The following is a 14,701-nucleotide window of genomic DNA, read 5'->3' as shown; positions in this document are numbered from 1 at the left end:
TACCTAAAAACACCAGCTTCACTCCTCTAGCTTCGTAAACGGGTATTAGAACAGCCCTGCCCGGTCTCACTTCGCTTCAATTCTGGCTTTCCGCATGTGACAGGCCGGCACCTACGGTCACGACCGGACCGGTAGCAGGGAGCCGCTGCCCGCAATGGGCGGCCGCCCGAAGCCGCCCCCCTGGCCGGCGCAGCCCCCGTTCCGCTGCGCTAGGTAAGGACGGTCCCCGCTCGCGCTGCCCCGGCTGTGCCGCTGCCCGCCAGACTTCCTCCGCGCCCCGCTCCGCCCTTCCTGCCCCCCGCCCGGCCGCCAGCACCGCCCTCCCCGCGGGAGGCGCTGGGGGCCGCGGGGGGCGCGGCAGCGGCCGCCTTCCTACTCCGGCCGAGGCAGCCTGGCGGCGGAGTGCGGTGAGGTGAGCTTCGGTTGCCGGCAGCAGGCGGGGCCGGGCCGGAACGGGGCTGCGCGGGGCTGCGGCCGTGCCGGCGGAGAGGGCAGGTGCTGGGGGTGGCTATGCCCGCGGGTCCCCCTTCGGCGGAGTCTGCCCCGGACGGGGCCGCGGGTGGCGGCCCGCTTTTCTCCGTGCCTGCAGCCTCTGTGCTCCGGAGGTCTCGCACGGGCTGGGGCGCCCCGAGCCTGGAGTAGGTCCGCGTACCGCAGCGGGGTATGAATAACGCTGTGATTCAAGTGAGGGGGCAGTGACGGGTTCCGGCCGCTCGTCCTGCCGGAGCCCGGCGGCAGAGCATGGAGGCGCCGTCCTGCCGCGGGGTCTGCCCACTCCTGGGCCGGCTCGGCGTGCTGCTCAGAGTGCCAGTGAGCCCCGCTCTGCCCATTAAAGCGTGTGTTAATCGCACTGTGCTTGATGAACGGCTGCCCGAGATGTGCTGGTTTTCTTCTTTGTTTATTTTCTAACTGTTCTTTTCCAGTGTGGAGTTGTGTGCTTTACAGTGAAACTGTACTTGTGGTTTTACAGGGCTGGAGGGGATGATGTGATGTGGTCCGTGCCGTACATATAAGCTTACTCTATTCCTTTTCCTTTTATTAATTTTTAAGAGCATGTAGGAGTCATTTCAGTTTTGATACTAAGAAAATATTTCATTTTGTGTGAAAAAGTGCCTAAGACAAACCATATCCTTAAAAAGAAATTAGCAATCTGGCTAACAGCGAACTGTTCTCATGTGTAGCTTTTTTTGCTCAGTGTCGTTCTCATATGGAAGTGTTCTGGATGCCACAGCTGGTGAGCAGCCTGACAGTCATGTGCAGGTGTCACAAACCGTAGCTCTGCTGGGGAACTCTCCTTTAGGTTAATAGAGTAAGGAGCAATGCATGGTGGGCCCTGATCTGAAAAATGGCCAGTGGGGTGGTGGTAGCCATCAGCCTCTCCCTTAGCAGGAGCTTTCTCCATCTTTTCACGTTCTTCTGATCTGTTATTTGTGTCTACGAATACACTAGGAAAGGAAGACCTGAGGTCCAGTCTGGGTCTTGAGTGGTGTTGTTTCCTGAGAACGATGAGCATGCAGTTGCAGAACCTGTTGGCCAAGAGCTGCGCCCCTTCCTGGGGAGTGTGTAATGTGATAATTTGGACAAACAGTGACTCAGGGGCCTCTCAGGGCTTCATATCTGAGGCCTGCGGGCAGGAGATGGCTCTCTGGGTGAGATGGTGGCACGTGGCCTAACCCACTCTGACTTCGGGATGGCTATCCCGGGGGCTGTGTCTCTGTTGGCAGTCGTCAGGGAGGCTTCTGGGTCCTGGCTGCTTGGGGAGGGTACTGCTCCAGCTGGCAGTATGGCGGCACAAGAAGCGAGAGGTGTTAGCTGGCTCAAGCATCCTCTGCCTTCCTCATAGAGCACCACTGGGTTGGCATCAGAGGGCCGGAATGTTCAGAGGTCAGGAGTTCTGTGTCCTACCAAGTGTAGAACATGATGCATGTGGCAGAGCATCTCGTTCCACAGCTGTAGTAAACATGCATGAGAGATGGGTTCCTTCATTTTGGTAAAATCACATTCTTACATATAAAATCAGAAACATATTTTCTTTTTGACTTAATAGCTGTGCCAAGCTAGATATTTCCTGGAGAACAGCATGCACAAATACGTTTCCATATTAATGTGTTCCCTAGGCTGATTTGCATCTTTCCTTCAGGATGCGTGTCTTCCCAGGAGAAAGCCACACCGTTTTTGTTTCTAAGCTCTAGTGGGAGGAAATGCCAGTATTGCAGCTGGGGTTGCGCCCTGAATCAGATCGAATGGATGGAGTGTGCTCCTGTGTGCCCTGTCTCTTCTCTCCTTTTCCTTTTTTCTCCTTCTGTTGACTATAAAACATACTCCCAATTAATATAAATCAGCTAAGGGCAAACAACACTGGATGTTTTAGAGGGAAAAATGCGTGGAAGACAGTGAGGAATGCTTGCTCACGCACTTATTTCTAACAGGGGCAGCTCAGCAGTGTGACACTGAGGTATCCACTGTCCTGTGGCACTGTGCTCTAGGCAAGATAGTCACTTGTGTTTGTGCAGCTGCTTCACCTCCACGACTTTCTGAGCTAAGCAGCAAACCCCGTAGTTAAGTTTCCAGGAAGTCTCTGAAGCTGGTGAGATGGGTACTTTTGTTGGTTGGATGTTGGGTAGATGCTTGTCCGCAGAGGTTCAGGTTGGATATTTAGGAAAAAAATTATTCTCAGAAAGAGTGGTGAGTCATTGGAACACTCTGGAGTCACCATCCTTGGGTATGTTTGAGAACCATGTGGATGAAGCACTGAGGTACATAGTTAGTGGGCATGGTGGTGATAGGTTGGCGATTGAACTAGATGATCTCAGAGGTCTCTTCCAGCTGTTATGATTCGATGTACTTCTTCCTGCCAGGAGGAAAACACAACATGTTTTATTCAAGCAGCACTTGAGATGATGCGCTGTATCTTGCAATTTATGTTTAGTAACTTTTCCATGTTTTCAAGTATACCAGCTAGTACCTTTACAGTGAAGAACAGGACACAAATGACTTCAGACAGATTTTGTATTTTTTTAAATGTAATGTTTTATTTTGGTGAGCACAAGTAAATGAATCATCTTGTCCTTAGTTGATGTGGTTGTCCCTGTTTCATGGAATCATAGACTCACCAAATGGCTTGGGTTGGAAGGGACCTTAAAGATCATCTATCTCCAATCCCCTACCAGCCACTAAATCCGGTATTTCCTGCATTTTCATTTTGTCTCTGGAGCTCTATGGTTTTAGATTTGCCAGGAATCTGCTCTGTAAATCTCAGGTGTTCCTGTTTGTGTAGTACAACAGGAAGGCGATCTGCACAGCAGCACGTGCATTTCCATAACCTGTGCCTTTGTGCTAGAAACCTGTATGTATCTGTATGTGTGTGATGCAGGTGGTGGGGCTGTGCTACTGAGGGAGGGTGACAAAGGGGTTGTGTTCGACACTAAGCCTGGAAGGAGTGTTCCAAAATGGGTTTAACTCTGGTTGCACATGCTCGTGAAATGTATGTGCACTGTTGGACTTAACCCTGGGCACAGGATAATACCAGCATCTCTGTTTCCTGCTAGCAGCTGGAATCGTCATCTTCCCTGTGATCACAGAATGTCCCCATGCAAAACCCTTTGAGAGTTGCTACCGTTTATTAACTTATAAATACATTACAACCTGTGAACTGCATCCATGGGGAAAAATAAATTGCTGTATTTGAGAGCGTGCACCTTGAGAGATTGCACAACATATTAGCAGTAAATTCACTCATTTTAACCTTGAGCTAGTGTCTTGCAGTGCACTGGTGTTTGCTGTTTGATTTTATGACTGTTTTTGCTGGTTTTGGTCTGCAGTAGTGCCAAAAGGAAAAAGAAAAAAGAAAAAAAAAAAGGCTGATCTCAGTTTGCAAGACAGCAGTCTGTATTGCCAGCTGTGCTCAAGGTTCCTGGTGGACTTGGAGGATTCCTTGAGCTAAGTGCTGTTGCACTCATTAAGACCAGATTTTATCAACTCATAGGATGATTATAGCCTATTGTAAACAGAATTGCAACTGCCCTTTGCCCTCATATTGTGTTAAATGGGCTGCTTCACCGGGTGAAACAAAGCTCAGCAGTAGCCGACACCTTCCTTGTTGCTCACTTGCTGAACTTCACACATTAAGGCAAGTTACTGATTTTTGGTCAAGAGCAGCTGAAAGCTGAGGATCAAAATAAATAGCACTTGATATGATTTTCCATTGAAATCAACAGTTTGCTTACTTACTTACTTATTTAGGTTACCATTAAGGTATTTATGTATTTACTTACCTACTAACTAACTAGCCTGGAACCAAAGCATTAGGTTCATATCACCAGCAGAAAGCAAGGTGTAAATTATTTCTGGAAGGATGAGACTAAGGTTCATTACTGGCTTAGTGGGATGACAAGGAATCTGTCCTCTTACCTCTAGACCAGTGCTGTTAATTAGCTTTCTGTATGCAATATATGATAGAGGGATGGCTGGTTTATTCTGTTTGCTTTTGGTTTTCATTGTATTGTTAGGAATATTCAAGATTTTCTTGCAAAGTTGATGTGAGGCTTTGTGTAGCAGCTAATATTATAATATGGCTTTTTTTCTTCCTCCAGGTGGAAATATCTGCCCTCCTTGCTTGGTGGAGTCCAGCTGGGAGCTGTGCATTACCGCAGTGAAGGTTTGATTGTGTTCATATAGTAATCTAAGTGGGGGATGCAATATAACACGCATAATTTAATTTGCAGTTTCCACTCTCTTGTGGTTCTGCTTTTTTGCTGTTTTTGATGTCACAGACCTTGGGAACAGCTGCTGAGGAATGAAATCTCCACCTCTTCTCGTGGCCTCTCTACTGGCATGCATCATTGTGTTGGGTTTCAATTACTGGATTGCAAGCTCTCGCAGTTTGGATCTGCAGGTAACGTTCATATTGATCTGCATGTGGTCGTGCACATCTGTAGTTGGCAAAGGTAATTCACAGTAAGCAGAATGCTTCTGGTAGATGTAATGAGCTTGCTTTGGCTTGCAATCCGAAAGGGATTTTCACAAATACTACAGCCGATGCTTATCAGTACAGGGAAGAAGGGGAGGTCAGGGGAACCCAAAACCCAAAGGCCTGAGTATGGTACCTCAAACATACGTAGACATTCAGCTGCTTTCTTCTGCTTCAGTTTTTTCCTTGGAGTACATTGAACTTGCAGTCCATTTTAATATCTGAATGAATCTTTATAATTTGCTCATCTTCCTAAATTATTTTTCCATATTGCCATTTCATTGACTTCTGTTGCTCAGTATAAAGAAAGATTGACTCCTTTCAGTATGTGCTGGATGAGTAACATGCACTTTCCCACTACGGACAGGGAAAACTAGCTTGTTCAGAAACAGTTTCTAAAAATTTGAATTTGTATTTCTTAGAAACTGTTCCTGAAGAAGGCACACTACTCTCATGGAATAATTACTATTTTGTAACGGTATTTTCTGTGACTATCCATCTTGGGTTTGTAAAATTTACTGCACATTCAGAAGTTGAGGAGTACATGAACAAAGCCCCTGCTTTGTGATTCTGTGTGTAGGGTTTGTTTATTTAAAATAAACAAAAAAGCCCTAAAGCTGAAGGAGTGGTGATTAAACATGACTGATGAGAGCCGCTGCTTAATTTTTCTACTGCATTAGTGTTTTCTTTGTGAGTGAAGTGACTTTAAACACTGAGCTGTTGACTGTAGAAACCGAACTCCTGTTTCACCCCAGTGTTCATACTTTTCATTCAGGTTACATGTCTGGGGCCATGCAGCTGAGGGAATGTCTTAGTCTTCCAGTCATGGGAGGGTATGATGTCATGTCTCCTGGGGCCTAGGTCATCTTCCTCAGGGTGGTGGCATCCAGCCCTCAGTAGTTGTGTCTGCACCACTGAGGCTTTGCTGCATTGTCATGGAGCAGCTGGGAGGAAGATAAGACACCAGAAAGCAACCATAGCAGCTTGTCTCGGTCTCAGGAACCTACAGGCATAAGGTCCTGTTTGTTGTTATTGATTTCTCTACTGTCTTGTACCTTGTCCACAAAACACAAGATGTGAAAATACTTTTACTTCCGTGTCCTCAAGCACTCTAAGTAATATAAAAGCATAGTCAGGGGTACAAATCAAGCTTCTAAACTTTGTCAGCCTATCCATTTGTTGGCATGACTTTGTTGCTGTTGTCTAAATGGAATAAATGCTTTTCATTGATCTTCCAGCCAAACTAGAAGTAATTTTTCTGTATTTTTCCCCACCTCTCCATTCTCTCACTCTCTCTGGCAATGAAGAAGAGTAGGCAGAAAGTAATATGCAGCATACTATGATGGCCTCTACAGAATATGGTGTTTCAAAAATCTGTGTAAGACTGGTGCACACGTGCGTGTGTGTGTGTGTGTGCATGCCAGTGTCTGGAAGACATCACCATCTGAGAAAATACTGTGATGAGATTAGTATTTTTAGCCTATTGTTTTCTCTGTGGTTGGGTATTATTTGAAAGTATTGGAAAAAAGTCCAGCAAGAGGGAAAGTGAATTCACCTGTTACTCATTCTAGTTCTGCCTATGTGAGGTTTGAAAGCATGACCGTTTTAAACAGTCTCAGAGAGAGAGCATTTCTCTTTGCCTTTTGCTATTGCTTCCTCAGAGTCGGATCATGGAGCTGGAAGGCAAGGTCCGCAGGGCAGCCGCAGAGAGAGGCGCCGTGGAGCTCAAGAAGAATGAATTCCAAGGAGAGCTGCAGAAGCAGCGAGAGCAAATTGATAAAATACAGTCCTTGCATAGCTTCCAGATGGAAAATGCCAACAGAGCACATTGGAAAGAGAAGGTAGGAGCTCTTCTAGCTACACTGCGCCATGAGATTGTGGTTAACCATCACACTTTCTGCAACAGAGTAAGGTTGCTCAAATATTCCAGCTAATGGGGTTACAGTTAGTTTGTGTGGCAAAATATTTAATGTATAAATTATCAATGAATGCAGCTCATAGCCCTCAAAGCGGTAAAAGACTTGCTCAGGTGTTTGTAATGGAGAAACACTTCAATAGAAATGTGTTAGGGGGAGGGAAAGAAAGAAACAGGCGTAATCTGAAATCTGGATTTTTCTTTCTGCACTGCATCAGCTTTTAATTGTGAAATATTGGAAGCTACAAGTGATAGCTCTTCTGAATAATACCTTTGTCTCCTATATTGTTAGAGCTACCTTGGGTTGACCTCTGGCTTTCCTTCCTGTACACTATTTTACTATTTTACTATTTTATATTCCTGTACAACATTTTAAAACTCCTGGAAGAGAAGAAGCTGCACTGATAGATACGCTTATATTCCTTTCCCAAGTAGTTATAGATGGTTGATATTTATTTCTAAATGCATCGTGAATTTTGTGGCAACTTCTGCCTCCAAAACTCAGTAGAAGTGAGAGACATGTTTGATAAAAAAAAAAGTAAGCAAGTTATAGTTTGGTTGTTTGTATTTTAATGTGTAGAGGTATTAAAAAGATACCCTAGGATATTTAGACTGCATTCAAGTGAAGAGAATCAATTGTTTGTGTTGGAAGGGACCTTTAAAGAACATCTATTCTAACTGCCCTGCAATGAACAGGGACATTTGACAGCTAGATCAGGTTGCTCAGAGCCTGATGCAGCCTGACCTTGAATGTCCCCAAGGAAGGGACATCCACCCCCTCTCTGGGCAGTCCCCAGTCACTGGGAACTTTACCTGACTGCCATGATTTCTCCAGTATGATGGAGAGTGGCTTGCCAGTTAAATCAGCCAGTTCCTCAGTACTTTGGGTAGTACCTCATCAGGTTGCAGCATCACAGAACTGCAGGGGTTGAAAGGGACCCCTTGAGATCACCTAGTCCTTAGAACCTGCTAAAGCACGTTCCCTACAGTACACTACACAGGAAGGTGTTGAGATGAGTTTTGAGTACCTCCAGAGAAGGAGTCTCTGCAACTTCTCTGGGCAGCCTATTCCAGTGCTCTGTCACCCTCTTAGTAAAGAAGTTTTTCATCATGTTTTTAGGCAATTTCTTATGTTCTTCTTTGTTCTCATTGCCACTTGGTGCTGTCACAACCCTCTAAACTCTGCCAGTCAGTCAGTTCTCAAGCCACCTCACTGTCTACTCACCTGTTCCACACTTCCTGAGCTTACCTACGAGGCTGTTGTGGGAGACAGTGCCAAAAGCCTTGATTTTTGCTCAAGTTACACAGCATCCACTGCTCTCTTCTCACCTACCCAGCTGATCGTGATCATGACATCATAGAGGGCCACCAGATCAGTGATTTCCCCTTGGAGAATCCACACTGCCTACTCTTGATAAAACTCTTTCTCTTCCACTTGCTTAGAGATGACATCCACAATAAGCTGTTCCCTCACCTTCCCAGGGACAGAGGTGAGCCTGTCTGGCCTGTAGTTTCCCAGCTCCTCCTTCTTGCCCTTTTTGAAGACTGGAGTGACGATGGCTTTTCTCCAGTACTCAGGCACCTCATGTGTTCTCCATGTCCTTTCAAAGATGATTGAGAGTGGCTTGGCAATTACTTCTACCAGCTCCTTCAGCACTCATGGCTGTATCCCATGGGAACCCATGGATTTGTGTGTATCAAGTTTGTCTAGACAGTCTCTGACCAGATCCTCCTCAACCAAGGGGAAGTCTTCCTTTCCCTATACTCCCCACCTTCCTCATTCAGCAGTGGGCCCATATTTTCCATTGTCTTCATTTTCCTATTGACATACAGAAGGTTTTCTTGTTGTCCTTGGCCATCTTCACCAGATCCAATTCTTACTAGGCCTTAGCATTCTTTGTTGCTTTCCTACATGCCCTGACGATGTTCCTATATTTCTCCCAAGTGGGCAGACTCCTTTTCCACATTCTGTGGACTTTCTCTTTCATCTGATTTTTTTCTTGAGCTCCTTGTTCATCCATGTAGGTCTTCTGCCACATTTGCCTGATCTCTTACTCAGGGATCTGATCTCAGGGATGCACTGATTTTGGGCTTGGAGGAGGTGGTGCATGGACTTGTGGACATTCAGATTCCTCAGGTGATTTCTAACAGAATCTTCTCCTATGATGCAATGGACTTCTTTCACCCAGGCTCTGTCTTCAGGTTTGGAGTCGTGGGAGATCTGAGAGAACTGATCACTGGTGAAAACTGATGCAAAAAAAATTGTTGAGTCTCAGCTTTATTCATGTCTGTCATCACTAAATCTCCTGATTTGTCTAATGAGGATGGTACATTTTCTTTGTTTCTTTTTTTCTAACCATCGTTCTTTTTTTCATATCTGTCAGCAGGTTCCTAATCCCATCCATACGTGCTCAGATAGCATTACTAAATTGTTCCCAAGATGTGACTCAATCCGTCCTTCCACTGCCTATGCATTTCCTTCTTGCTCTTCAGTTCAGCCATCAGATGTTTATACAGTCATGTTGGTCTCATGTCTTCTTTGCCTGATTTCTTGCACTTGGAGATCCAGAGCTCTTGTTCTTGAAGAAAAGCATCCTTGAGAAGCTGCCAACACTCTTCTGCTCCAGTGACATAGAACACAGTTTCCCATGGGTTTGCATTCACAAGTTCCTTAAACAGGTGAAAATTTGCTTTTCCAAAGGTCTTCACTTTACTCTTTGCTAGCCTGTATCCTTTGTGGTCGTGAATGCCAGGAGAGGTTCAGGTTGGATATTAGGAAACATTTCTTCATTGAAAGAGTGGTCAGGCACTGGAATGATCTGCTTCAGGGAAGGTGATTGAGACACCATCCCTGAAGGTGTTGAAGAAGCTTTTAGATGTTGCAGTAAAGGACGTGGCTTAGTGAGAAAATATTGGTGGTAGGTGGATGGTTAGACTAGGAATAGGTCTTTTCCAATCTAGATAATTCTGTGATTCTGTGATTTTTTTTATCTTGACCCTCCGATAATGAGACTGTCTGTGTTGGTGAGCAACAGGCCCAGTGAAGCTCCTCCTCTGGTTGCAGTATGGTTGCACCTGGATTAAGAAAATTGTCCTTGAAGTCACCTGGACTACTTGCTGAGCTTCTTTTCCAGCAGATGTCAAGGTAGTTGATATCCCTGAGCAGATTAGGGCATGTGATCTTGGTGTTTCCTGAAGAAAATTCTTTCCTAACTGATGAAAGAGCAATTCGTTGATGTTCTCCTCCTGATCAGATGGCATGTAGTTAACACCAAGCATGAGGTTTCCTTTGTTGTCTTGACCTCTAACTCTCACCCATAAGCTCTCAACCTGCTTACTGCCATTTTTCAAAGACAGCTGTACAACTTCAGTCCTTTGCTTTACGCATAGCACAACTTCAGTCTCGTCATTTCCACGTCTTCTTAATCATTTCTCAATATTCAAACCTGTGGTCACTTCTCCCTTCTAGTGGCAGGCATTGCTACTGTGTGTTCTGAGTATTGTTCAGTTTTACTGTCCTCTGTGCAAGTACCGTTGTTTGCATCTCAGAGTTTAATTTGTGGCTCAGTGGTGCTTGGTGAAACCCTTCATTCTGTTTTGGCATGCTTTTGTGTTCCACATCTGTCCTGCAAGTAGCAGACAGCATTTATGAGGGGAAAAAAAAAAAAGAAAAGAAAAGAAGAAAATCTTTTTCAAAAGGCAAATGCATTTTCTGCTTCTTTTTCATTAGTAGAATTCCCTTTACCAAGGTAGAAGAATTTCTAGATGTCAGTGGAATTGTCAGTATGTTGGTAGACTAGCATGATAGGCAAATATCAACAGCTAGCGAGAAGAACTCATGCAACAGTCCTAAGAAAGCTCCATGGATGGAAAAGTGCTTCATTTTGCCCAGTGTGTGCTTTCTCCTTTAAATTACCATGGTACTAGTCAGTTGCAACTGCCACCACACCAAAATAAAAAAATCATTTTTTCTTGTGGTAGAATTTCTTTTTATCCTTTGAGTTTAGAGGAACTGTTGTTTATCAAATCTTGCATTTTTGCCAGGAAAAGTCATAGGAAATATTAAAAAAAATCAATCTTGTTATGTCACATAGAATAAATATATTATTTTGGGGAAGGTTTAGAGAAGCTTATGAAAAAATCTTGCCTGTGGTGCCTCTTGGAGCTTCTGTCTGAAAGAGTCATTACAAAGATGAGAGAGACTAATTAGTGTATTCACACCTAGAACTGGAAGTGGCTGTACACTCACTGTCAGAGCAATTGTGCAGCCGTTCCTAAGCCATGTGATATGACATTGTTATAACAGGGCTGAATGGCCAGGTAAAAATTGCAAAATGGCTTAGGAAACAACAGTGGGTGAAGGAGCTGCTCCTCAGGCTGCAAACATATTACATCTGCAGTGCCTAATTACATGGCGTCAGTGATGGTTACAATCGATAGGGCAGACTGGAGAAGCACCTGCCCTCTGCCTGTTAAGATGTTTTCTGGCTCCAGACAGTCCTGAGCCAGAAATAGTTGCTGCTGGAAAACACTGTGCTTTATGGCGCCTCTATGTTCCTTTGGCAGCTGCTGTTGAATGACAGGATGCTGGACGAGGTGGGGCTGGGGCTGGCATAGCTGATCTGAACCTCTGAAGTGCATTCTTTTCCATCATCCTAAAACGCAGGTGGTGTTCAGTAATGGAATAGTCAATGAAGTTTGCTGTTGGAAACCCAGGAGCTGATGCTGTAGGAAGCATTAGGTACAAGTGATTGCAATGGACTCATTTCCTCTTTCTGTTTCCTGTGACTGGAGAAGAGCACGTCTCAGTAGGCTGAAGGCTGGAACCAGCATGCCTGTGTCTGTGTACTTGCTCTTGTTGTGACACATGAACAGACATCCCACATAGATGTTGTTCGCTTCCCAGGTCTTCAGTTTAAGAGTATGGAGAGATGTTTTACTGGAAAACTGTATTTGTAAAAATAATGCCATAAGCAAGTTGGCTTGGATTCATCTACTCTAAATTACAAGTGCTCCTGATATGAACATCGTGGTGGAGGAGGAGGGCTTAGTTTTCCTCACTGAGAACCTTAATCTGAACAAGCTCTCCAGGATCAGATGTTATATGGTAATGGGATGTGGAATACAGGAAAAAGCTGTTTCTGAGCTTTTTCAGTGTTTGTCTGTATATATGTATGTACTAACGTCTGTGTTCTGAATTCACATGTGTGTACCTGAATATGTATGCATACACAAACGCATATTCTTGTTTTTTGGCTCAGTGGATTCTAATGGAATCTGGGATTTCTGGGAGGCAGATAGGGAATGCAATCTTTCTGCTTATATAAAATTCATTTCTCGAGCTGAACTTTGTATTCCCCCTTTCTGGAGATTAGCAGGGAGTGTTTACCCTGTCCAGGAGGGATGAATGCAAATCCAAACCCTGGGTGTCTCAGCTCTCTTTCCAAGTTAACACAAACTGTGTAAATGTAACTAAACAGATCTTTGTGTGATAAACAGGATTTTGTTTAATTTTAATTGTTGTCCTTAAATAAGAAAAATGAAAAGGCCATTAGCTGATTTGTAGAAGTGAATGGTTTGTATCAGAAAGCTTCCTCTTTTCTGGGGAGAAGTTAATAGAGCCTCTGGATACAGAACAGTAGTACTTGGCAAAACTAACTCTCAAATTAGATTTGAGGCCCATCTTAATTTCACTTCATCTCTGGTTGCTGCATCCTATTACTTTGAGTATAATATGGATAAGGATATGGTCATAATGCTGATAATATGATAATTATGTCACTAATTTAGTTTTGTACCAAACTAATACACCAGTAATATACATTCCAGGTTAAGTAATTCTCAGAAACAATGTGATTATCACTAGTTATATCTGCCTTCTTTTCTAGTTCAGTTGCCTCTGTGCTACTTTAGGTACAAGGGTACATAAGGAAGGAGGTTCTTGGAGCGTGAAATAGCCCATGGTCTCACCATCCATTGAGGCAATGTATTCCTGGATAATTGCTCTCAGAATTGTAGAACTGTAGAATCATTAAGGTTGGAAAAGGGCTTTGAGACCACCTAGTCCAACCAGCAGCCCATCCCCACCATGCCCACTAACCATGCCCCCCATTGCCACATCCACACGGTTCTTGGACACCTCTGGGGATGGTGACTCCACCACCTCCCCGGAAAAGCTGTTCCAATGCTTCACTACTCCTTCGGAGAAGAAATCGTATTTCCCTCATGTTTGAGTATATATAAAAAAAACCACTTCTGTCAGCAGACTGCTTTTAAAAAATCTGTTTGAATTCTTGAGGATTTAGCCAGTGACTTCCGGAAATCCATACAGAAGTAGACTGAAGAGAACAGGAAACCTTACAGGAACTCTCAGTAACAGCAGATAAGGAATCAGGAGTGTAGAGGGGCTGTTTCTAATCCATAAGCAGTTTTTCTAAAGCGGAACAATATCCTGCATGGTTGTTATTCAGAACTCGGAGCTTCTGGGTTGCGCACACCCACAGTAGTTCTTTGAAGAGTGGAGCAGTGGAACAATACTTGTAATCTGTTTCATGTTTAATTCTTAGAATGTGTTTTTGTAGTTTGGATTTCTGTAATTCTTCCCAAGCACACATCTTGCTTTTTCAAGGAGGGTCATCAAGCTTTGTTTGCTGTAAGAGAAGTGCCTGGCACTGTTGCTTGATGTCTCTTGCTGCTGTTCACAGCTGCTCTCATCGCTCCTCTGGGAAGATCTCAGCTCCCATCTCAGCCTTCTGAGACAAGACACCTGCTGGCATGTAGCGTGCGGGCTCTGCTCAGAAGGAGTGGCAGTGGCTAGGAGAGAGAAAAAAGCCTGCTGTGGAAATGAGGAACTGACTATGTGTGCTTGTTTGAAAGCAGCGTTGCACCCAGCAGCTCTGAATTCTAGTTTACACTGCCAGGTGTTGGGGTTTTAATTAAACATAGCAATGTTCACAGAAGTCCTGTAGCCTCAAAAGGAGTGTTGTCTCCAGTCCACCTGCTGCTGCCCTGCAGCTGCAAAAATGGTTTCTTCTTCAGATTTTTGGCTTCTTTTCCTGCTGAGAATGTAAGAAAGTCATTTCTTGATGGAACTAATTTCAGTGGGAAATACATTTAGATGAAGAATATCTGCTCCATTCAAACTCAAGATTTGTTTTGGGCTTCTTCAACTGAGGTGCTTCTACTGAAGTATTTGTGAGCATTTTGCACAGGGACCAGCCTAAAGGAGAAATCTTTTCTTAAGGAATCATTTTTATGAACTCTTCTTCTTTTTTCCTTACATACTGATACGTGCTTAGCCATGAGTCTGATGCCTTGGAATGAAAAAGGCTCTTTGGGGCTGGTTGAAATAGTTCCCACTTTTTCAAAAATTATTCCAAAGTGATGAAAAAGAAGAGTAGAAAGACAAGAATTGGAGATAGTTCGTGCCAGGAACATGGTGGTGGTAGAGAAAGTGTCTTTGCAGAAACAGAGAAAGACATTTTCATGTATCATGAAGGCATGAACAAGCCTTCATTTGGGCTGTGCTGCTGTCTCGGAAGTGTGCATGATAAACCACTCCTTTTGTCTGCCATTAGGACGCAGGTCAGTTTGCATTGGTCATGACATAGCTGCCCATCTTCTCCCTGGTTATTACATTCTCCCTGGTTTCTGTGAGTTTCTGCATGTGTAAGTCTCACCCTGCAGCTTGCTGTCTTCCCGGCACTTTGTTTGGGAGGCTGGCGCAGCTGAAATCTGCTTCTGTCCTCAGAGCTTGGATTAGTGACACTGCCGCATGAGTGCCAAACCCCTTTCTGCTGCTTTTAGCTCCGAAACAA

The 14,701-nt window shown here is 44.4% G+C and overlaps 1 protein-coding gene across 7 annotated transcripts in view; it reads left to right on the top strand.

Annotated features, from left to right (window-relative positions):
- The first annotated feature begins 383 nt into the window (after window positions 1-383).
- The window catches only part of GOLM1 (golgi membrane protein 1), a 32,740-nt gene continuing 18,422 nt past the window's right edge, over window positions 384-14,701 (top strand). For 2 of the 7 annotated variants that reach the window (XM_040656469.2, XM_425035.8), the window contains exons 1-4: window positions 384-412; window positions 4,593-4,657; window positions 4,773-4,894; window positions 6,631-6,810. In XM_040656469.2, coding sequence (XP_040512403.1) covers window positions 4,796-4,894; window positions 6,631-6,810 — 279 coding nt within the window. In that variant the 5' untranslated portion in view covers window positions 384-412; window positions 4,593-4,657; window positions 4,773-4,795. Of the gene's footprint in view, window positions 662-4,071; window positions 4,255-4,592; window positions 4,658-4,724; window positions 4,895-6,630; window positions 6,811-14,701 lie in introns of those variants that run through there. The other 5 variants (XM_040656462.2, XM_040656464.2, XM_046905951.1 and 2 more) reach the window with 5 other exon arrangements.

Source organism: Gallus gallus, chromosome Z (assembly GCF_016699485.2).
Source record: "Gallus gallus isolate bGalGal1 chromosome Z, bGalGal1.mat.broiler.GRCg7b, whole genome shotgun sequence".
NCBI classification, from domain to species: domain Eukaryota; kingdom Metazoa; phylum Chordata; class Aves; order Galliformes; family Phasianidae; genus Gallus; species Gallus gallus.
This window is presented reverse-complemented; position numbering and strand designations above follow the sequence as displayed.